Raw genomic sequence first — 23,695 nt, 5'->3', positions numbered from 1 at the left:
GGAGCCTCCCTAGGGAGGTGTTCCAGGCACGTCCAGCTGGGAGGAGGCCTCGGGGAAGACCCAGGACTAGGTGGAGGGATTATATCTCCAACCTGGCCTGGGAACGCCTCGGGATCCCCCAGTCGGAGCTGGTTAATGTTGCTCGGGAAAGGGAAGTTTGGGGTCCCCTGCTGGAGCTGCTCCCCCCACGACCCGACACCGGATAAGCGGATGAAGATGGATGGATGGATGGATGGATGGATGGATGTTTCCCGGAAATTTTAAATACATGATATATCTCTTTGACCTTTATGACATAAAACGTTTTTTTATTAAACATAGCTTTCTTCCACTCAGTAAGCTACACAGATAATGAAACCCCTAAGTCTGGATGTGTTACTACACATACTTCAATTCAATTCAATTCAATTTTATTTATAGTATCAAATCATAACAGAGTTATCTCGAGATACTTTACAGATAGAGTAGGTCTAATTCCCTCAAGAGCAAGCATTATAAATGGCTATTGCGACAGTGGCGAGGAAAAACTCCCTCTTGGGAAGAAACCTCGGCAGACCCAGACTCTTGGTAGGCGGTGTCTGACGGGGCCGGTTGGGGGTGTGAAGGCGATAATAGTCGCATTGAAAATAGTGGAACAGTGACTTTGAAGGTAGTCGTTGTAGTTCATGTCACAGCAGGACGTTGCGGGATGAAACGTGGCGCTGCAGAGCACGGGTGGGTGCAGCAGACGCAGCAGGACGTGGCCGGGCGTTGAAGGGAATCGCAGAGCATAGCTCTGCGAAGAAGAAACATAAGGACTCCGGGGAGTAAACTCCCCAGAGCTAGGTTAGTAACAAGCAGTTCTGGGACAGGATGCATACAAAAGGAAACAAATGAAAACATTGATGAGAGGCTGTACTGGCCTGCCCCCCTCTACTCACACTATATTATTGATTATATGATCAATAAATCTGATGACTATGAAGAGAAGCAGGTGGGCCCAGTTAGGCAGACGCTGCAACTCCTCACTCCACCATAGACCCATATCTAACCTAACTATAAGCTTTATCAAAGAGGAGAGTTTTCAGTTTACTCTTAAATGAGGTGATGGTGTCTGCCCCCCGAACCCAGACTGGAAGCTGGTTCCACAGGAAAGGAGCCTGGTAGCTGAAGGCTCTGGCTCCCATTCTACTTTTGGAGACTCTAGGAACCACAAGTAACTCTGCATTCTGGGAGCGGAGTGCTCTAGTGGGACAATAAGGTACTAAGAGCTGTTCTAGATAAGATGGTGCTTGACCATTTAGGGCTTTGTAGGTCAGGAGAAGGACTTTAAAGTCAATCCTGTATTTTACAGGAAGCCAATGCAGAGAAGCTAAAACAGGAGAAATATGATCTCTTTTCTTAGTTCTCGTCAGAACACGTGCTGCAGCATTCTGGATCAGCTGGAGAGTCTTAAGGGACTTATTTGAGCAACCTGACAGTAGAGAGTTACAATAGTCCAGCCTGGAAGTAACGAATGCATGGACCAGTTTTTCCGCATCGTTTTGAGACAGGATATTCCTAATTTTGGCAATGTTACGAAGATGAAAAAAGGCTGTTCTCGATGATTGTTTTAGATGGGCGTTAAAGGATATATCCTGATCAAAAATAACTCCTAGATTTCTGACAGTAGTGCTGGAGGCCAGGACAACACCATCCAGAGTAGCTATATCTTTAGATAATGAAGTTCGGAGGTGTTTAGGGCCCAGCACAATAACTTCAGTTTTGTTACAGTTTAACATCAGAAAATTATAGGTCATCCAGGATTTTATATCTTTAATACATGCTTGAAGTGTAGCTAACTGACTTGTTTCGTCTGGTTTGATTGACAAGTATAATTGGGTGTCGTCCGCATAGCAGTGATAGTTAGATATTTAGATAGATATAAAAATATGCAGATATTTTTCTATTTAGCAGATATTCTCTAGTGTAAACACCCTCTAGTAGCATGAGCCCAACATTTGATGGCAGTAATAATGCAATCCCTGACCCTGGCAGCATTGGTGCTTTTTCCTCTGTAAAAATGTATTATTATATCTATAATTCATGTTTTTCCTGTCTCTCTTCCAACAAATTTTTCTCCTATTTTTGTTTTAATTTTGCTTGTTTCATAGGCAATATATTGGACAGTATGCTGCTAAGAGCTTCTAGTAAGGAGGCAGTGGAGAGTGGGAAGGAGACTAGTGGCAGCACAGCTCCTGCTTCATCCTCCCAAAGACTACTGTGGTGTCACTGTTATCACCACTGCCCTGAAGATTCAGCCAATAATACATGCAGGTACCTGCATGCAGGAGTGGAGGAGCAACAAATACATGTGCATACGTGTAATGAAACATTCACTTGTGTCAGTGGTTGCTTTGCTTACCGACCGTCCTTGTTTGCCAGGACGGATGGCTACTGTTTCACCATGGTGGAGGAGGAGGGAGGGGTACCGGTCCAGACTGCAGGTTGCCTTGGGCTGGTCGGATCAGAATTTCAGTGTAGGGTGAGTAGGTGACTGTAGCATTACAATCCACATCCCTTTTTCAACCATTTCCGTAGCACGCTCTATCTCATGATCTTGCTGTTAACAACTTAATTTAGATGGAAATAACCACAACAGGGTAAGTGAAGAAAGCAAAAGATTTTGACATGAGTACTGTATATTCAATATATATTATTTGTCAGCCACTTTATGACTTGTGACAAAATACAATGTACAATAAAACAATTATTTTGTTGATTATTCTCTTGATTAACTTATAAATATGAGAATAATAGTTAAAAATGTACATTTTACAATTTTTTTTTGATAAGCTACTGTATGACACAAAACAGAGAAAATAAAATTTAAGGATTAATAAACTGTTAAAATTGTTTAATATCTCTGCCGATTGATTAATCAGTTTATTGTTTAAGCACTAACTTAATCAACAACTGAACACAGAAATTATAAAAAAAAAAGGAAAAGGAGAGAAAAAAAAAAATCACTTTTCTGTCTTTCAGGACACGGGGAACTCACGTCAAAGGAGATCGCTGGAGTGTTGTACAGACCAAGATTACTGTAACAAAAACCTGCATCCTACACTGCCACCGCTCAAACCACCTCGTAAGTTTATCTATCTCTCTCCTCTCATCCCTCCACAGCTCTTTCTTGCCCATGAAACACAGAAAAGATTTTTAAGACCCACTTGTTCTCCAGTTGGCAGGTGACAGTGACAGTGATATAGACAGGACCGAGAAATGTGACTGATGGTGTTACAGCACACAGGGTTCAGAGATAGAGATATCATGACATTATCGGAGAGTCAAAGACAGCTTAAGTGGGGAAGACAGCGGGAGTTACTGTCAAACCGTCCTGGAGCTCGCCAAAGCTGCTGGGTGTCAAGAGAATACTGAGCTCTCTACTGTGTACAACACTATACTCCATGTGTGAGTGTGTATTTGAGAGACAGTAAGCCTAGATTCCCAGGGAAATCACAATCCCCAGCAGACAGCGAGGGCAGTCATCAATCTGAAACCCTATCATAGGGGATCAGGAAGAGAATTCATCGACTAGGCTGAGGGCTTCCTCTCGCTGTTGACTTGAGCCTTGAGGGAAAAGTGTGTGTGCCAGAAGAAAATGAAAAATTGATGAGTGAAATATGATTTGTACTTGATTTACTGTACAGCGGTTCTTTCAAGTGACTTGTGAGGGTGACTGATTTCTTGGTATACCTTTCTCTATTTCCCCCTCATGTTTTAGGGATTTTAGAAGTTTTAATTAGATTTTTTTTTTTGTTTCAGCTTAAATTTCTTGAGCAGAAAATAACCCCAACCATTTTTCTCAAGAATGTCCTGTTCTTGCACATACTTGTGGATCTTGTGGAAAAGACTAATGTAATTGATTTTTCCCCCCCAACATTGTTTCATGTCTCTGTATACCTTTATCCTGCCCCTTTCTTCTATTCCATCTTGCTTTTCTTCTCTCACCACCCCAACCATCTTTTTTCACCTCTTCATTTTCCCTCTCCAGTCTATGTAGATGGAAAGATCCACCACATGGCCTTGTTGATCTCAGTCACTGTTTGCAGCATTATACTGGCTGTCATTATTGTCTTCTGCTACTTCAGGTAATTACATGTGACTATATTGAACATCAAAAATTCTGATTTATTTCTTCTTCGTACAGTTTCCAGCAACACTATAAAGACCCTAAGAATATCATACAAGCAGTGTATGATACATTGCATCAAGACGTTTTTATTACCTATGGTAGTTTTGTCTTTTTTTTTAAGAGGGTATGCTGGATAATTCTGTGCTTTTTACAGGTATAAGCGTCAAGAGTCTCGTCCTCGGTACAGTATTGGTCTGGAGCAGGACGAGACCTACATTCCCCCTGGGGAATCTCTGAGGGACCTGATAGAGCAGTCACAAAGCTCTGGCTCAGGCTCAGGGCTCCCTCTATTGGTGAGATACCCATATTGCAGCTAAACACCTGTTGGATTAAAAAGATGCTCCATGGATCCTGTATATGCACACATTAGGGTCCATGGCATACTTTATTATATTGTGTCTCATGTGTTTCCATAAAGAAAGTATGTGGGGAGATAATGGTGGTTAATTTGTTAATTAAAATAATATTGGAGGGTTTGTTTTCATATTCTCAGTTCCAGCATGCTGTGGAACAATGACAGCACTATTCCTGATTTAGATTGAGAGATCCTATATCCATCTGAGTCTCACTAAACCTTAGATTGAGGTTTCCATTCTAAAATATTATTAACTAAATGTGCTGAATCACAATGCAAAACACGTCTAATAGCTAACCTTAAAAGAAAACCGTTTCCATCTTTTGCTCCTCCTCAGGTTCAGCGAACGATAGCCAAGCAGATCCAGATGGTGAAGCAGATAGGCAAGGGGAGGTATGGAGAGGTGTGGATGGGCAGATGGAGGGGAGAAAAAGTGGCTGTTAAAGTTTTCTTCACCACTGAGGAGGCCAGTTGGTTCAGAGAGACTGAGATTTACCAGACCGTCCTAATGAGACATGAGAACATTCTGGGTAAGACTGGTTTCTGTCTTTGGTCATGTCTCATGTGTTACTTCTTCTAATCCTGCCCCCCCCTCTTGTTATGGATTTCTAGATTTCTAGTCTCTGTCTGTGCACCTCTCTTTCATTCTATTTGTCTCTCTCTCTCTAATTTTCCTGCCTTTCAAATCAATCATATATACTCTTTGTGCTTCATCACAATTAACAAAGTGCCCAACAGGGATTTGAATAAACAGTTGATAAATAAGTCTTCTTAATATAGTAGAAAGATCTTCTAGAAAAACAATCTTTACAAACAATCTTGGGACTGTGTCCATTGTTAACTATGCTGCACCACACTGCACTCATTGGCAAAACAGATCAATTATAGCCAAGAGGCCGTACACATTTATACAGAAGACAACAACAGACTGCAAACCAAAGCTTGCATAATTAAACACTACAAGATGCATAGTAATTAAGTAGTGGGGCAAAAGATCACTTGCCGGTAAACTAGAAGACAGACTATATACTGCAGTGCATAATGTTTCCTTCCACAGTCGAAACTACATGTTTTGTTTTAAATTGAGCACTAGCATCTGTGATTTTGACATCATCCACCAAATCAGACACATTGCCGGCTTAAAAATCAAGCTTAATATTACCGATATATATATACTGGCTTTGCATGATTAGTTTCACAAGTTTTTCCCTCAGAAATAAACTCACTACAAATAAATACAGAAAGACAATGCAAAGACAATGCATGCTAGGTAACTCCTGCATTGCCCTAGACGTAGGTACTGGCATTACAACTGGACTTGTTCTCTGGGCGCCAAACTATGGCTGCCAACTGCTCCTGATCATTTAGGATGGGTTAAATGCAGAGGATACATTCCTTGTATGCGTAATGTCCTTGGCAAATAAACTATATTATTATTATATATTATATTACAGTAATATAATAAAAAACAATCTCCTGGAAAATGCAACTGATTCATCTTCACAGTGAAGACAGACTCCTTGCCTGTTTAACTCCTCTCTTCACTCTCCCTTGTTCACAGGTTTTATAGCTGCTGATATTAAAGGAACTGGCTCCTGGACCCAACTTTACCTAATCACCGACTACCATGAAAATGGCTCTTTGTATGACTACCTCAAATCAACCACCCTGGACAATAAAGCCATGCTGCGACTAGCCTACTCCTCTGTGTCAGGCCTTTGTCACCTCCACACCGAGATCTTCGGCACCCAGGGCAAACCCGCCATTGCCCACAGGGATCTGAAGAGTAAGAATATACTGGTGAAGAGAAATGGGACCTGCTGTATAGCTGACCTAGGACTGGCAGTCAAGTTTATCAGGTGAGCAAGTCAGTCACATTTGATGCTTTTAAGCATTATTTGATGAGATATTACTCTTTAATTCTTAATTGAATCCATGTCTTGCTGAATTTAAGCTCCAGTAGAGGGTCGGAAATGTTCATAAATCAAAGTATTTCTAACCTAAATTATTTCAGAGGATTCAGGCATATGCGTAGCTCATTCATCTAATTAAAATGTGTTACTTTGATCTCTGCAGTGACACCAATGAGGTGGACATCCCTCCTAACACTAGGGTCGGTACAAAGCGTTACATGCCTCCAGAGGTTCTGGACGAGACTCTGAACCGAAGTCATTTTCAGTCGTACATCATGGCCGACATGTACAGCTTTGGGCTGATTCTCTGGGAGATCGCGCGGCGCTGTGTCTCCGGAGGTAAATATTTCTTCTTCTTTTTGACTGCCAAGAAAAAATTCTCTTTTAATGGCTATGCACTATCCTTTTTGAAAACTTTACACATGAATAGAGTGATTCCTCTGTATCTCATTTGTTGCAGGGATCCTTGAAGAGTACCAGTTGCCGTATCATGAGTTAGTTCCTACAGACCCTTCATATGAGGACATGAGGGAGGTGGTCTGCATCAAGAGACTACGGCCATCCTTTCCTAATAGATGGACCAGCGATGAGGTAAAATACATTAACATATACTACATATACATGCACAAACACACACAAGCTAATGACCTTTCTAACATAAATCTGTATCTCCTCAGTGTTTGAGACAGATGGGGAAACTGATGACAGAATGCTGGGCCCACAACCCGGCCTCCCGCCTCACGGCCCTACGGGTTAAAAAGACACTTGCCAAGATGTCAGAATCGCAGGACATCAAGCTGTGAGCAGGCGCTGCCAGGTGTGTGTTTACACACAGAAAGGACACTAACAATCACACTGGCTCTGGTCCAGGTCGCACAATCCTTTCTTCCTAGAAAAGGAAGGTGGTGGGACAGGAAGCAAGATCATCACTTGGAGATTGCAGGATCGCAAACTTTGAGTCCAGATGCCCAGAACTCTACAATCCAAGTCCCCCTTGAAAACATGCATTACAGGACTACGGTGGTTAACTAAAACTCAAATTAATCAAATACAATCTGGCCCTGTGTGGTCCTATTCTGTCCATCAGAGAAGATGAGACATTTTCATTTCTGACTAGTGTTAGGACTCTATAACCAGGTTCCTGTTCACATGCTCTAAAAGCCCTGGAGAAAGAGATTTAGTTTAACTTGGCACTGTAGCTGCAGAAATATGCTACTACTATAGTTACTGACCAGTGAGTGGAATACTATACCACTGCTTTCTGTGAAAGCTACCCTTTCTGTAGATGAAGGTCTGATTGAAAGACAAAAAGGACGTGCTTTAAGGCCATCTGTTATTGCAGCATGACACCTCCTTTCAAAACACTGTCAACCCACTACTGCCTTTATGTTGTAATTGGATTGAACACACTGTTGTCACTCTTGAATTGAGGGCTTTTGGTTATAATGACACTAAGTGACAGAAAAAAAGTATTTTGAGGCTTTACAAGTTTTGTTTACGCTGGTAACGTTTGTAGACACTGAAAAAAAGTACACCTGTATTTTTTGAGTTGTGATGGGATATGAAAGTTGCAAAAGCATATTTTCCATGTAAAATTCAATCTCTACAAGACTCTTTGTGAAAAATAAAGTTTATATGTCCAAATAAATTCTGGATTGAGGCACTACATGCCTCTGTGTTTCCTTGCCCTGTGTGAGGAGAGGGGACTTTACAGAATAATTGAGCAATTGCAGCAGAACGGTGCCACCCGTAGGTGCTCCGCAGCAATTACATAAAGAGAAGTCTGCCAAGGCAATCAAAAACTGTTGTACGCTAACTGTAGTGGTGACTTCTTGCTTGATGATGTAGTGGTCTATTATAAATGTGTGGAATTGTGCCTGTGTTAGTTTAGGGGTACCACAAGTCGTTTCTCACGGGGGACTGCTATCATTCAGACACTCACAGAGTGACTCCCATAACTAGGCTGATGATGGATATGTGTGTGTAATGCAGCTGCAACAGAAGCCTTTACTTAAGATATAACATTCAGAAAACATCCCCAAACTATCACCATAATTATCCTGTGGACATCACAAAGTCACTTTTTCCTGACCACCAGGCTGCCTCGTACATGTAAATTAAAGTACATGTTGAACTGATTCACCATAATAAGCCATTTGCAGCTCTCATATGGAAATCCAATGGCAGTTGAGTCATTTAAAAATCCAGATTCTATCAGGCAATTTTCTCCGCTGATTCAAATTCTCAGATGGTAGCAGATAAGTATTAGGAAGCTCAAACAGCCTTATTGCCTGAGTATGAAATGGTTCTCAAGGTAAATTTGGACACCTTTCATCATCACAGTTAGCAGTTAGGTTAGAGCTTCCACAGTGGCTTGCCATCACATCCATTCATTGTTAGCTAATTTAGTCAATTTTTAAAATCCTTGATGAACTTTGCATCAATTAGTTTATTTTTTATTTTAATTTTTTTATCTCTGCCAACTAAAATAATGGGATGCTCTGTCACTGTCGAAGGTGTGGCAGATTTGTTGTGTTATACATGCCCTTTCTTTCCTCTTGGGTGTTGTGCCTTATTTAATCTGTACCTACTGTAGTTGTCTGTGAGAGAAAGTGGTGTTTTTAAATCAGTAAAAAAGTTGAACATTCCCCCAATAAAGTGTTTCACTCATCCACATGGCTGATGCACAGTTTGTGATGGCTGAATGAGGTGCATACTAACTGATCACTTGGATGTGCCTCTAACTGTTAAGGCATGCTGTCCATTTTTTGGGGGGGTTAAAAAAAGCAGCATGCCTCATTACAACCCACTAGACATGCTGAGCACACAGCACGTTAAACAGTGACACCGTAAGGATTTTCTGTTTCAGTTTCAGACTACTATATCCAACTACTTATTGAGTCTGGAACATGTAAATGTGATTTTCACAGAAAAGGTATAAAATCAAAGAATTCATGGCTGGAATCACTTATAGGAAAAGTGCACACACTTTGCTATTTTTATGAAATAATACTATGACATCTCTGTGACATACATTTTTGTAATTTGTTTTAATGACTTTTCATGAAATTGTTTATGACATACTATACATACAGACTTTTTTTTTACTTTTATGACATTCTACACCATAACTATTTATCATTTTGTATGACATACTATACTATGACTTTTTATTACATACTATGACTTTTTATGACTTTTTTTGACACACCATAATATTACTTTTTTTTCACATACTACACTATGTCTTTTTATTTATGCCTTTTTATGACATACTATACTATGACTTTTTAAGACAGTGTTTATGACATACTATACTCTGACTTTTTATGACATATACTATGATTTTTTATGAAATACTATGACTTGGTTATGACTTTTATGACACACTATACTATGACTTGTTTATTAAATTCATGACATACTATACTATGACTTTTTATGACGTTTTATATGACATACTATACTATGACTTGTTTATGACTTTTATGATATACTATACTATGACTTTTAATGACATACTATACTATTACTTTTTACCATTTTGTATGACGTACTATACCATGACTTTTTATGATATACTATGACTTTTTTTATGACTTTTTGTGACATACTAAACTATGACTTTTTATGACATACTATTACTTTTTATCATTTCGTATGACTTACTATACTATGATTTGTTTATGACATACTATGATTTTTATATGACTTTTTGTGACATACTATACTATGACATTTTATGACATACTATGACTTTTTTTGACATTTTCATGACACACTATAGTATCACTCTTTAATGACTTTTTTGACAAACTGTACTATGACTTGTTTATGACTTTTATGACATACTATACTATTACTTTTTGTCATGTTTTATGACATACTATAATATGACTTTTATGAATTACTATACTATGGCTTTTTATGACTTTCATGACACACTATACTCTGACTTGTTCATGAATTTTATGACATACTGTACTATGAGTTTTTTATGACTTTTTATAACATACTATAGCCTACTATGACTTTTTATGACGTTTTTTATGACATACTATACTATGATTTTTTATGACATTTTTTATGACATACTATACTATGAGTTTTTTGTCATGTTTTATGACATAGTATACTATGACTTTGACATTTTCATGACATACTACTGTATATGATGACTTTTATGACACACTATAGTATGACTCCTTAATGACTTTTTTGACATACTGTACTATGACTTGTTAATGACTTTTTAGGACATACTAAACTATTACTTTTTATCATTATGTATGACATACTATACCATGACTTTTTATGACATACTATACTATGAGTTTTTGTCATGTTTTATGACATACTATACTCTGACTTGTTTATGACTTTTATGATATACTATACTATGACTTTTTATGACATTGTGTGTGACGTACTATACTATGACTTTTTAATTACTTTTATGACATATTATACTATGACTCATGACATATACTATGACTTTTATGACATACTATGACTTTTTATGACATACTAATTACTTTTTACCATTTTCTATGACTTTTGACAATAACTTTTTATGATATACTATGACTTTTTTTGACTTTTTGTGACATACTATACTATGACTTTTTATGACATACTATGATTTTTAGGACTTTTTGTGACATACTATACTATGACATTTTACGACATACTGTGACTTTTTTTGACATTTTCATGACACACTATAGTATCACACTTTAATGACTTTTTTGACAAACTGTACTATGACTTGTTTATGACTTTTATGACATACTATACTATTACTTTTTGTCATGTTTTATGACATACTATAATATGAGTTTTTTGTCATGTTTTATGACATACTATACTATGACTTTTTTGTCATGTTTTATGACATAGTATACGATGACTTTTATGACACACTATAGTATGACTCCTTAATGACTTTTTTGACATACTGTACTATGACTTGTTAATGACTTTTTATGACATACTATACTATTACTTTTTATCATTATGTATGACATACTATACCATGACTTTTTATGACATACTATACTATGAGTTTTTGTCATGTTTTATGACATACTATACTCTGACTTGTTCATGACTTTTATAACATACTAAAGGCTACTATGACTTGTTCATGACTTTTATGACATACTATACTATGACTTGTTTATGACTTTTATGATATACTATACTGTGACTTTTTATGACATACTATTACTTTTATCATTTTGTATGACGTACTATACCATGACCTTTTATGATATACTATACTATGACTTTTTAATTACTTTTATGACATATTATACTATGACTTATGACATATACTATTACTTTTATGACATACTATGACTTTATGACATACTGTGCTTTTACTGTTTACCATTTTTTATGACATACTATGCCATGAATTTTTATTACAAACTATGGCTCTTTTGACATACTATACTATGATTTGTTAATGACTTTTTATGACATACTATACTATGACTTTTTATCATTATGTATGACATGCTATACTATTACTTTTTATGCCATACTATACTATGACTTTTTGTCATGTTTTATAACATACTATACTCTGACTTGTTCATGACTTTTATAACATACTATACTTTGACTTGTTTATCATTGTTTATGACATACTATACTGTGACTTTTTATGACATACAATACTATGACCTTTTTATGACTTTTTATAACATGCTGTACTATGTCTTTTTATTCCTGACATTTTTTATGACATACTATACTATGACTTTTTATGACATACTATACTATTACTTTTTACCATTTTATATGACGTATTATACCATGACTTTTTATGATATACTATGACTTTTTTTATGACTTTTTGTGACATACTAAACTATGACTTTTTATGACATACTATTACTTTTTATCATTTCGTATGACTTACTATACTATGATTTTTTTTATGACATACTATGATTTTTATATGACTTTTTGTGACATACTATACTATGACATTTTATGACATACTATGACTTTTTTTTGACATTTTCATGACACACTATAGTATCACTCTTTAATGACTTTTTTGACAAACTGTACTATGATTTGTTTATGACTTTTATGACATACTATACTATTACTTTTTGTCATGTTTTATGACATACTATAATATGACTAGGGTTGGGTATCATTTGTTTTTTTTTTGATTCCGGTGCTAAATCGATACTTTTAAAACGGTGCCGGTGCCTAAACGGTGCCTGAATCGGTACTTTTCAATAAAGTTAAAAAAAAAGAAGAAAAAAAATAAGTGTAGTAAACAACAGTCAGTTACTTGTTTATTGCTAAGGCCATGGTCAAAATTAAAGATTTAATAATAATGTAATAACTATAACAATAACAATAACTTATTTCACTAGTAAATTGCTGTTGTACCCCAGATGGGAAAAGGGTATTTTACAATTACTGTGAATGCACCACAAGGCTACCTGTTTTAAGTGAATCTGTGTTGTTTAATTCCGACAATGGCAGCTGCAAGTGAACGCACCGTCTGTGTTGTTTAATTCCGACAACGACAGCTGCGAGTGAACGCACCGTCTGTGTTGTTTAATTCCGACGATATAAACATACTGTATATCTATGAATTGCGACAACGGCAGCTGCTGCGCAGACTGTTACAACCCGCTGTTGAAGTCCTCCACAGTGAAATACAGTCACACTTTACACTGTTTAACGTTAGCTGTCAGCATTTTAACCGTGATTAATCCAGCTGCTAGCTAAAGGTAGGCTAACGTTACATGCTGTCAGGTGTAGTGTAAAGTCGAGCACCGAAATGAGGCACCGAAACTTTCGTTCTTATTCGGTCTCGTTACTACCGTTTACGTCGGCACCGGTTCCCTATTGCACCGAGTTTCGGTACCCAACCCTAAATATGACTTTTATGAATTACTATACTATGGCTTTTTATGACTTTCATGACACACTATACTCTGACTTGTTCATGAATTCTATGACATACTGTACTATGACTTTTTATGACTTTTTTATGACATACTATATTATGACTTTTTATGACGTTTTTTATGACATACTATACTATGACTTTTTATGACGTTTTTTATGACATACTATACTATGACTTTTTTGTCATGTTTTATGACATACTATACTATGACTTTTTTGTCATGTTTTATGACATACTATACTATGACTTTTTTGTCATGTTTTATGACATAGTATACTATGACTTTGACATTTTCATGACATACTATATGATGACTTTTATGACACATTATAGTATGACTCCTTAATGACTTTTTTGACATACTGTACTATGACTTGTTAATGACTTTTATAACATACTATACTATGACTTGTTTATGACTTTTATGATATACTATACTATGACTTTTTATGACATACTATACTATTACTTTTTATCATTTTGTATGACGTACTATACCATGACTTTTTATGATATACTATACTATGACTTTTTAATTACTTTTATGACATATTATACTATGACTCGTGACATATACTATGACTTTTATGACATACTATGACTTTTTATGACATACAATGACTTGTTCATGACTTTTATGATATACTATACTACGACTTTATGACATACTATGCTTTTACTGTTTACCATTTTTGATGACATACTATACCATTAATTGTTATAACTATGGCTCTTTTGACCTTGTTATGACATGCTATACTATTACTTTTTATGCCATACTATACTATGACTTTTTGTCATGTTTTATGACATACTATACTCTGACTTGTTCATGACTTTTATAACATACTATACTCTGACTTGTTTATCATTTTTTATGACATACTATACTGTGATAGCCTGGCTGACACCAGACCCTTCTCAGTTGGAACTGAGAGTGGGTCTGGGAAAGCTTCATTGACAGTTCATTTCCAAAGGGGCGTCACCAACGGACGCCACTCAAATGCCTCTGGACGCAATTGGATAGTCCTTCAACCAATCAGACCAACGGTCCGGGTGACGCTTTTCACATCCAATATCCAACAAAAAAAAATGTGATTCTGGTTTTTGGTGTCGTCCCTCCACGCCCTACTTTTTCCTTGCAGGTGTTACATATTCCAATCTTCTGCACACACGCTGAAGAATTTCCAAACAGCTGACATGTTGCAGGTTAATTCACGAGGTTCCCTGTGCAAGAATAGCGCGGACACGCGCTTCACACCGCAAGCGGGTACGCACACACACACGGCGGAGAAGTTGAGAGAAAGGAAAAAAAGACAGAGTCCGTGTGTGCGTGCGTCCTTGAGAAGAGAACTGTAACTCGTATAACTTCTGTTGTCATTTAATTGTAGTATTGACCTGCATGGAATCGGCATATGTCAGACTGACCTGTCGCCGAGCACGTGAAGCACGGCTTCGGTAGCCGTCATGTTGAATGTAAACAAAAAGCTGCTCTTTGTCGCTGCGCTATCCTCGTCGCGTAAAGCCCGCCACAGCGGTTGTGATTGGTGTAAAGCCCGCCACAGCAGTTGTGATTGGTGTAAAGCCCGCCACAGCGGTTGTGATTGGTGTAAAGCCCGCCACAGCGGTTGTGATTGGTATAAAGCCCGCCACAGCGGTTGTGATTGGTGCCTCAATTTTGAGGACATTGGAAATGGGCTTGAATGGGCTCTTCGCCAGACTGACTTGCAGAGCAAATCTCAAATTTGCCGGAAGTTCGTCAGGGTTTACCTTATATATATGTCAATGGGGTTTACCAAGGGGGTAAGCTTTGCTTCAGAACGCGAACCTCCGATGGCGCCATTTTGTTGCTACAAAGCGATCACCTCTTATTAGCATTACACTGACTGCCATTTTTTTTTTACGTCACTTGACTGCGAATAACTTTACATCTGAAGCGTTTAAAAACTCTATTTGTCCGTTGTTTATTTCTTAAGAAACACGACAATGTATAAAAGGCTCCATTACCTTGTACCTCACGTTATAGCTCCGTAGCAGACGTTTTTGTAAAAATAGGCTAACGATTGTGTCATAACCAAGTGACTTACTGTCGTACAGTAGAGGAATTACCGTATAGTACAGGAGAAGCTTGCAGGCAGTTTCGACTTACATTAGCTGTTTAGGTTTAATTACTAATGTTAACTAGCATGTTAGCAATAATTAGCCTGTGCTTATGTTATCTCCTTACATATACCTACGCTCTCCGTCTCTGTAAGATTGGAAATGATTGAGATTTCTCTTGTCACAGCTACCAGAACACTTACAACTTTCAGACACGTTGCTCACGTCACATTTACGTTGTCTCTGTCAGTTGGAGGCTGCGCAGTAAAGCAAGAGATCACCGGAAAAGTGCTTCTAATAGCCTTCACTGGTCTCCGTCCAGAGCAACGGGGTCTATTGGTCAATTATATATATGTCAATGGGGTTTACCCAGGCTAATACTGTGACTTTTTATGACATACAATACTATGACCTTTTTATGTCTTTTTATAACATGCTATACTATGTGTTTTTATTCCTGACATTTTTTATGACATACTATACTATGACTTTTTATGACGTTTTATATGACATACTATACTATGACTTGTTTGTCATGTTTTGACATACTATGCTCTAACTTGTTTATGACTTTTATGACATACTATACTCTGACTTGTTCATGACCTTTATGACATACTATACTATGACTTGTTTATGACTTTTATGATATACTATACTATGTTTTTTTATGACATACTATACTATTACTTTTTATCATTTTGTATGACGTACTATACCATGACTTTTTATGATATACTGTGACTTATTTATGACTTTTTGTGACATATTATACTATTACTTTTTATCATTTTGTATGACGTACTATACCATGACTTTTTATGATATACTATGACTTTTTTATGACTTTTTGTGACATACTATACTATTACTTTTTATCATTTCGTATGACTTACTATACTATGATTTGTTTATGACATACTATGATTTTTATATGACTTTTTGTGGCATACTATACTATGACATTTTATGACATACTATGACTTTTTTTTTATTTACTTTTTTATGACATACTATACTATGAGTTTTTATGTTGTTTTTTATGAAATACTATACTATGACTTTTTTGTCATGTTTTATGACATAGTATACTATGACTTTGACATTTTCATGACATACTATACGATTACTTTTATGACACACTATAGTATGACTCCTTAATGACTTTTTTGACATACTGTACTATGACTTGTTTATGACTTTTATGATATACTATACTTTGACTTTTTATGACATACTATACTATTACTTTTTATCATTATGTATGACATACTATACTATGAGTTTTTGTCATGTTTTATGACATACTATACTCTGACTTGTTCATGACTTTTAAAACATACTAAAGGCTACTATGACTTGTTCATGACTTTCATGACATACTATATACTATGACTTGTTTATGACTTTTATGATATACTATACTATGACTTTTTATGACATACTATACTATTACTTTTTATCATTTTGTATGACGTACTATACCATGACTTTTTATTATATACTATGACTTTTTGACATACTATACTATGACTTTTCATGACATACTATTATTTTTTTTTATTTTTATGACATACTATACTATGACTTTTTAATTACTTTTATGACATACTATACTATGACTCATGACATTGTGTATGACATACTAATGACTTAATCATTTTGTGTGTCAGTCTATACCAGGGATCACCAACCTTTTCTAAACCGAGAGCTACTTCATGGGTATTGAGTCATACTAAGGGCTACCAGTTTGATACACTCTTCTGAAATACCAAATTTGCTCAGTTTGCCTTTAGTTATATAGTATTATTAATGATTAATGATGCTCATCTATGTGAAGACACTGATCATGTTAACGATTTCTCACAATAATTATCAACAATGACTTAACAAGGTGGGAAACAGGTAATATCAATATTCAATTTTCATTTTTAGAACAGGCCTGAGGGCTACTCATGTGGTCCTGGGGGGCTACCTGGTGCCCGTGGGCACCGTATTGGTGACCCCTGTTCTATACCATGACCTTTTATGACATTGTTCATGACACACTATGACTTTTTTATGACTTTTTATTACATTCTATATTATTACTTTTTTATTACTTTTTATGACATACTGACTTTTTTATGACATAATCATTATGACTTTTGTATGCCTTTTTATGACAACAAATCATGTTTTGATTTGTCAGAATCAATACATTATTGGGAGAGGTCAATTTGATACTTTTTTAATATTGGAGAGTAAGCTACTTTTATCAAATATAAAGATAAAATGAATAGCCTATATTCATGGTCTACAATTTGTATTTTGGACCTCACAGTACACACTAACAGTATGAGAAAAATGTAATTCTTCAACCATTTCCTGAAAAAGTTCTGCAGAAATAAGTCACCATACACACTACACATGTTCAGCATTGCTTATAAATATAATTTATTAATTGTCTTAAAAATTCTTTCTTACACTTTGTACAGAAAACAATTAGAGGAGATAGAGAGGCGAGCATTCAGCAAGATTGAGCAAGATTCATAAAGCGTGCCAGAATTAGCAAATATGGACCAACACTACCCTGCACTAATCAAATCAAATCACTCCTGATATTAAAATTAAAATGCACTTACAAGCACAGCTCTAGTTATAGACTTATATCATGATAACCAATGCCAAGTTTGCATAGTAGACACTGCTTTCACAAAACAACTTAAATAAAAACTTGAAACATACAAACTAGTATCTAACTGTACTGCTCTTTTTTCCATTCTCAAATTTGCCAAATATAGCTGACAGTACACAACTGTACACGTTGATACAAAATATTTTTTTACATACTTTGATATCTTAACACTACTTTCTTAATTTTTACATCACAAAGGATCACCTTCTGGTGGCCTATGTTTGTTCTCCTCATATGAGAGTCTATCCTGCTGGTAAACTGTAGACTCAGAACATGGCAAGGATAACATTTTGGGTAAAGTTACCCAACTGGTAACTAACATTTCTTAACAGATCGTCTCCTGGCACGTTTCATAAGTTAAAATTTGAGCTTGTATTCTGCATTTGAGTTAATAAGAGATGTTGATGAGCACATTACATTGTATGAAAGAGACATTTTCATGACATTTGGGTTCATGTTTTGTTCTGAAACATACTTAATTGATGTTTTAGGTTTTTATCCTCAAAACCTCTTCCCTTTGATTTCCTCACATCTGACATCAGCAGTTACATTTGAAAACATACAAAACATCCTCTCCATCATTTAACCATACACCTTTACTAATTTGGTTAATAAGGCTGTCCAAAATTAAAAGATCATAATTTTGAGGCCTTTGTCTTCTACGTCTAGTTTTACACCAATACAAAAGGCCAGACTTTTAGCTTGCATATTTCTGAAAAATCAATATGTAAAATCAATGTCTCAAGGTTTCCTCCTGTGTGGACTGATGCAAGATGAAATCTGTCATGAGGAGGTAAAGATCTAACCTTTTGTATTTGTGTTAACTAAGCCTGCCTACTTGGTTTTCTTTACAATACCCTCCTCAGTATCTCCTCTACATACCTGATGTTCGGTTTCATATGGCGTCTCTCCATAGTTCAGAGTGGAAATAGCTTGACTCCAGTTTTTGAGCATTTTACATGTATTCCTCTTGAACTGTGTTGTCTTTACATGGTGAATAGAGTTTATGTCCCCAGTGGCATCTGACAGCTATTTAAAAGCCACTAAAAATAAGGCTGTTTTTCTTCCCTCAAAGCTGGCTTGCTGGAGTTTCACCTTTTCGCCAGACACTGTTCACCCGAGTCTATGCATTCATTTAAAAAAAAAAAAATCAGCCCTGCTTAACAATGTTGTTCTAAAAAACAAATATATTACACTTCATTTTACATACAGTAGGCCTATTAAGTTGGTATTTAGATTTTTAGCTCTAAATTGCAACTAATTCAACAAATACACCATGAGTTGGAATGTTAGTTGCTGACAGAGCATCCATCCATCCATCTTCGTCCGCTTATCCGGTGTCGGGTCGCGGGGGGAGCAGCTCCAGCAGGGGACCCCAAACTTCCCTTTCCCGAGCAACATTAACCAGCTCCGACTGGGGGATCGAGGCGTTCCCAGGCCAGGTTGGAGATATAATCCCTCCACCTAGTCCTGGGTCTTCCCGAGGCCTCCTCCCAGCTGGACGTGCCTGGAACACCTCCCTAGGGAGGCGCCCAGGGGCATCCTTACCAGATGCCCGAACCACCTCAACTGGCTCCTTTCGGACGCAAAGGGAGCAGCGGCTCTACTCCGAGCTCCTCACGGATGACTGAGCTTCTCACCCTATCTCTAAGGGAGACGCCAGCCACCCTCCTGAGGAAACCCATTTCAGCCGCTTGTACCCTGGATCTCGTTCTTTCGGTCATGACCCAGCCTTCATGACCATAGGTGAGGGTAGGAACGAAAACTGACCGGTAGATCGAGAGCTTTGCCTTCTGGCTAAGCTCTCTTTTCGTCCAACGGTGCGATAGATTGAATGCAATACCGCATTGCGCCCGATTCTCCGACCAATCTCCCGCTCCATTGTCCCCTCACTCGCGAACACAACCCCAAGGTACTTGAACTCCTTCACTTGGGGTAAGGACTCATTCCCTACCTGGAGAAGGCATTCCATCGGTTTCCTGCTGAGAACCATGGCCTCAGATTTAGAGGTGCTGATCCTCATCCCAACCGCTTTCACACTCGGTTGCGAACCGATCCAGTGAGTGCTGAAGGTTGCAGGCCGATGATGCCATCAGGACCACATCATCTGCAAAGAGCAGCGATGAGATCCCCAGCCCACCAAACTTCCCCACCCCGACCACGCCTCGATATCCTGTCCATAAATACTACAAACAGGATTGGTGACAAAGCGCAGCCCTGGCGGAGGCCAACCCTCACCTGAAAAGAGTCCGACTTACTACCGAGAACCCGGACACAGCTCTCGCTTTGGTTGTACAGAGATTGGATGGCCCTGAGAAGAGACCCCTCACCCCATACCCCGCAGCACCTCCCACAGTATCTCCGGGGACCCGGTCACACCTTCTCCAAATCCACAAAACACATGTAGACCGGTTGGGCATACTCCCAGGCTCCCTCCAGGATCCTTGCGAGTGAAGAGCTGGTCCGTTGTTCCACGACCAGGGACGGAATCCGCATTGTTCCTCCTCAACCCGAGGTTCGACTATTGGCCGAACCCTCCTTTCCAGCACCTTGGAGTAGACTTTACCAGGGAGGCTGAGAAGTGTGATACCCCTATAATTGGCACACCCTCTGGTCCCCTTTTAAAAAGGGGAACCACCACCCCAGTCTGCCACTCCTTTGGCACCGTCCCCAGACTTCCACGCAATGTTGAAAAGGCGTGTCAACCAGGACAGCCCCTCCACACCCAGAGCCTTGAGCATTTCTGGACGGATCTCATCAATCCCGGGGCTTTGCCACTGTGTAGTTGTTTGACTACATCAGTGACTTCCGCCTGGGAAATCGACGACAATCCCCCATTATCCTCCAGCTCTGCCTCTAACATAGAGGGCGATTAGTCGGATTCAGGAGTTCCTCAAAGTGCTCCTTCCACCGCCCCTATTACCTCCTCAGTTGAGGTCAACAGTGTCCCATCCTTACTGTACACAGCTTTGATGGTTCCCCGCTTCCCCCTCCTGAGGTGGCGAACAGTTTTCCAGAAGCACTTTGGTGCCGACCGAAAGTCCTTCTCCATGTCTTCTCCAAACTTCTCCCACACCCGCTGCTTTGCCTCTTTCACGGCAGAGGCTGCATTTTCGGCCATCGGTACCCTGCAACTGCCTCGAGTCCTCCGGGATAACATAACTCCTTCTTCAGTCGGACGGCTTCCCTGACCACCGTTGTCCACCACGGTGTTCGTGGGTTACCGCCCCTTGAGGCACCTAAGACCCTAAGACCACAGCTCCTCGCTGCAGCTTCAGCAATGGAAACTTTGAACATTGTCCACTCGGGTTCAATGCCCCCAGCCTCCACAGGGATGCACGAAAAGCTCCGCCGGAGGTGTGAGTTGAAAGTCTGTTGGACAGGGGCCTCCTCCAGACGTTCCCAATTTACCCGCACTACACGTTTGGGCTTACCAGGTCTGTCCAGAGTCTTCCCCACCCTCTGACCCAACTCACCACCAGATGGTGATCGGTTGACAGCTCTGCCCCTCTCTTCACCCGAGTGTAAAAAACATACGGCCTCAGATCAGATGAAACGATTATAAAATCGATCATTGACCTTCGGCCCAGGGTGCTCTGGTACCAGGTACACTTATGAGCATCCCTATGTTCGAACATGGTGTTCAAGTTATAGACAATCCATGACTAGCACAGAAGTCCAACAACAAACAACCACTCTGGTTTAGATCAGGAGGCCGTTCCTCCCAATCACGCCTCTCCAGGTGTCTCCATCATTGCCCACGTGTGCGTTGAAGTCCCCCAGCAGAACAATGGAGTCCCCCACTGGAGCCCCATGCAGGACTCCAGTCAAGGTCTCCAAGAAGGCCGAATACTCCGAACTCCTGTTTGGTGCATATGCACAAACAACAGTCAGAGTTTTCCCCCACAACCCGCAGGCGTAGGGAGGCGACCCTCTCGTCCCACGGGGTAAATCCAACACAGCGGCGCTCAGCCGGGGCTTGTGAGTATCCCCACACCCGCCCGGCGCCTCACACCCTGGGCAACTCCGGAGAAGAAAAAGAGTCCAACCCCTATCCAGGAGTATGGTTCCAGAACCGAGACTGTGCGTGAGAGGTAAGCCCCACCAGATCTAACCGGTAGCGCTCCACCTCCCGCACCAGTTCCGCTCCCTTCCCCCACAGAGAGGTGACGTTCCACGTCCCCAGAGCCAAGCGTCTGCTGCCCGGGTCTGGTCCGTCGAGGCCCCTGACCTTCACTGCCACCCATGTGGCATCGCACCCGACCCCAACGGTTCCTCCCACAGGTGGTGGGCCCATGGAATGGAGAGGAAGTTGCCACGTAGCTTGTTCGGGCTGTGCCCGGCGGACTCCGTGGCAAACCCGGCCACCAGGCGCTCGCCGACGAGCCCACCGTCTGGGCCTGGCTCCAGGCGGGGCCCCGGCTTCCTCCGGGCAGGGTCACTCCATCTCTGCTTAGCTTTTTCATTGGGGTTTTTGAACCATTCTTTGTCTGGCCCCTCACCTGAGACCACTTTGCCTTGGGAGACCCTACCAGGAGCACAAAGCTCCAGACAACACAGCCCTCAGGTTCACAGAGACACACAAACCTCTCCACCACGATAAGGTGATGGTTCACGGAGAGCATTGTTTTAGATAAAGGGCAACTAACTGATATGTTACAGATTTTATCCCCCATACAGTTCACACTTGTAAAAACTTTAAAATGGTAAACAATGTTAATGTAAATAACACAATAATGACCACAGAACAAAAACATTATGATAATAAAAAGGTCATTAGAATGAACATAATAATGTATTTACACGTTTCAGACAAACAAAAAATGTAAATGCTGTTATTCCTCAAAAGCCACTGGATGGTGCTAGTGACCATGACCAAGTCATGGTGGGGATAACAAATGAAATGTGGCCTGACAGCAGACAACAGAACTCTCATTCCGTGATGATTAGACACTGAAAATATGACAGAAATACATATATTTATATATATAGGCTACAGTATATATATTTTAGTAAATTAAAATATGATTGATAAAATCAGTATATTGTGTACATTTAGCGGTGATGAATGATATTAGCTGTATACACATGATGTAACACATAATACTGTGGTAGTTTGTATATTACTGTATTTAAAAACACTTGTGTTTTCACTTTCAGTTCATCCTTTTTTGCTTCTTCTCGGTTTTCTCTGAGTTGGACCCTGTCCAGAAACAAGCCCCAACAGTCCATCAGAGAGACTCCTGGAATTGAGGTGTGGTTAACCAAATGGGGTAGCCAAGGCTGGAATTCCCCACCCTGCGTCTAGTATCTATCTGCGCTACAGCTTACAAACAACTGCTGTTTGGGGTGGAATGAAGTAGCAGCACTGCAGAAAATACGTTAACACCTGATTTTAGTTAAGGGATTTGTAGCTTGAAGATCATCCTTGCTTTGATGCTCATGGTGAAACCAACAGTTACAGAAATGTTTTTGATGTTTTTATTTATTTCCTGAATAAATATATGTGCAGTTTTAAAATGAGTAAATGATGACCCTACCAAAACAAACA

General features: G+C 39.1%; 1 protein-coding gene across 1 annotated transcript in view; it reads left to right on the top strand.

Annotated features, from left to right (window-relative positions):
* The window catches only part of bmpr1ba (bone morphogenetic protein receptor, type IBa), an 80,569-nt gene extending 71,474 nt beyond the window's left edge, over window positions 1-9,095 (top strand). Inside the window, exons 3-12 of the mRNA XM_028577610.1 lie at window positions 2,133-2,295; window positions 2,404-2,503; window positions 3,004-3,106; window positions 4,013-4,109; window positions 4,308-4,446; window positions 4,846-5,038; window positions 6,070-6,367; window positions 6,585-6,760; window positions 6,882-7,012; window positions 7,099-9,095. Of these exons, the coding sequence (XP_028433411.1) occupies window positions 2,133-2,295; window positions 2,404-2,503; window positions 3,004-3,106; window positions 4,013-4,109; window positions 4,308-4,446; window positions 4,846-5,038; window positions 6,070-6,367; window positions 6,585-6,760; window positions 6,882-7,012; window positions 7,099-7,224 (1,526 nt within the window). The 3' untranslated portion in view covers window positions 7,225-9,095. The remainder of the gene's footprint in view (window positions 1-2,132; window positions 2,296-2,403; window positions 2,504-3,003; window positions 3,107-4,012; window positions 4,110-4,307; window positions 4,447-4,845; window positions 5,039-6,069; window positions 6,368-6,584; window positions 6,761-6,881; window positions 7,013-7,098) is intronic.
* The last annotated feature ends 14,600 nt before the right edge of the window (window positions 9,096-23,695 follow it).

Source organism: Perca flavescens, chromosome 5 (assembly GCF_004354835.1).
Source record: "Perca flavescens isolate YP-PL-M2 chromosome 5, PFLA_1.0, whole genome shotgun sequence".
NCBI lineage: Eukaryota > Metazoa > Chordata > Actinopteri > Perciformes > Percidae > Perca > Perca flavescens.
This window is presented reverse-complemented; position numbering and strand designations above follow the sequence as displayed.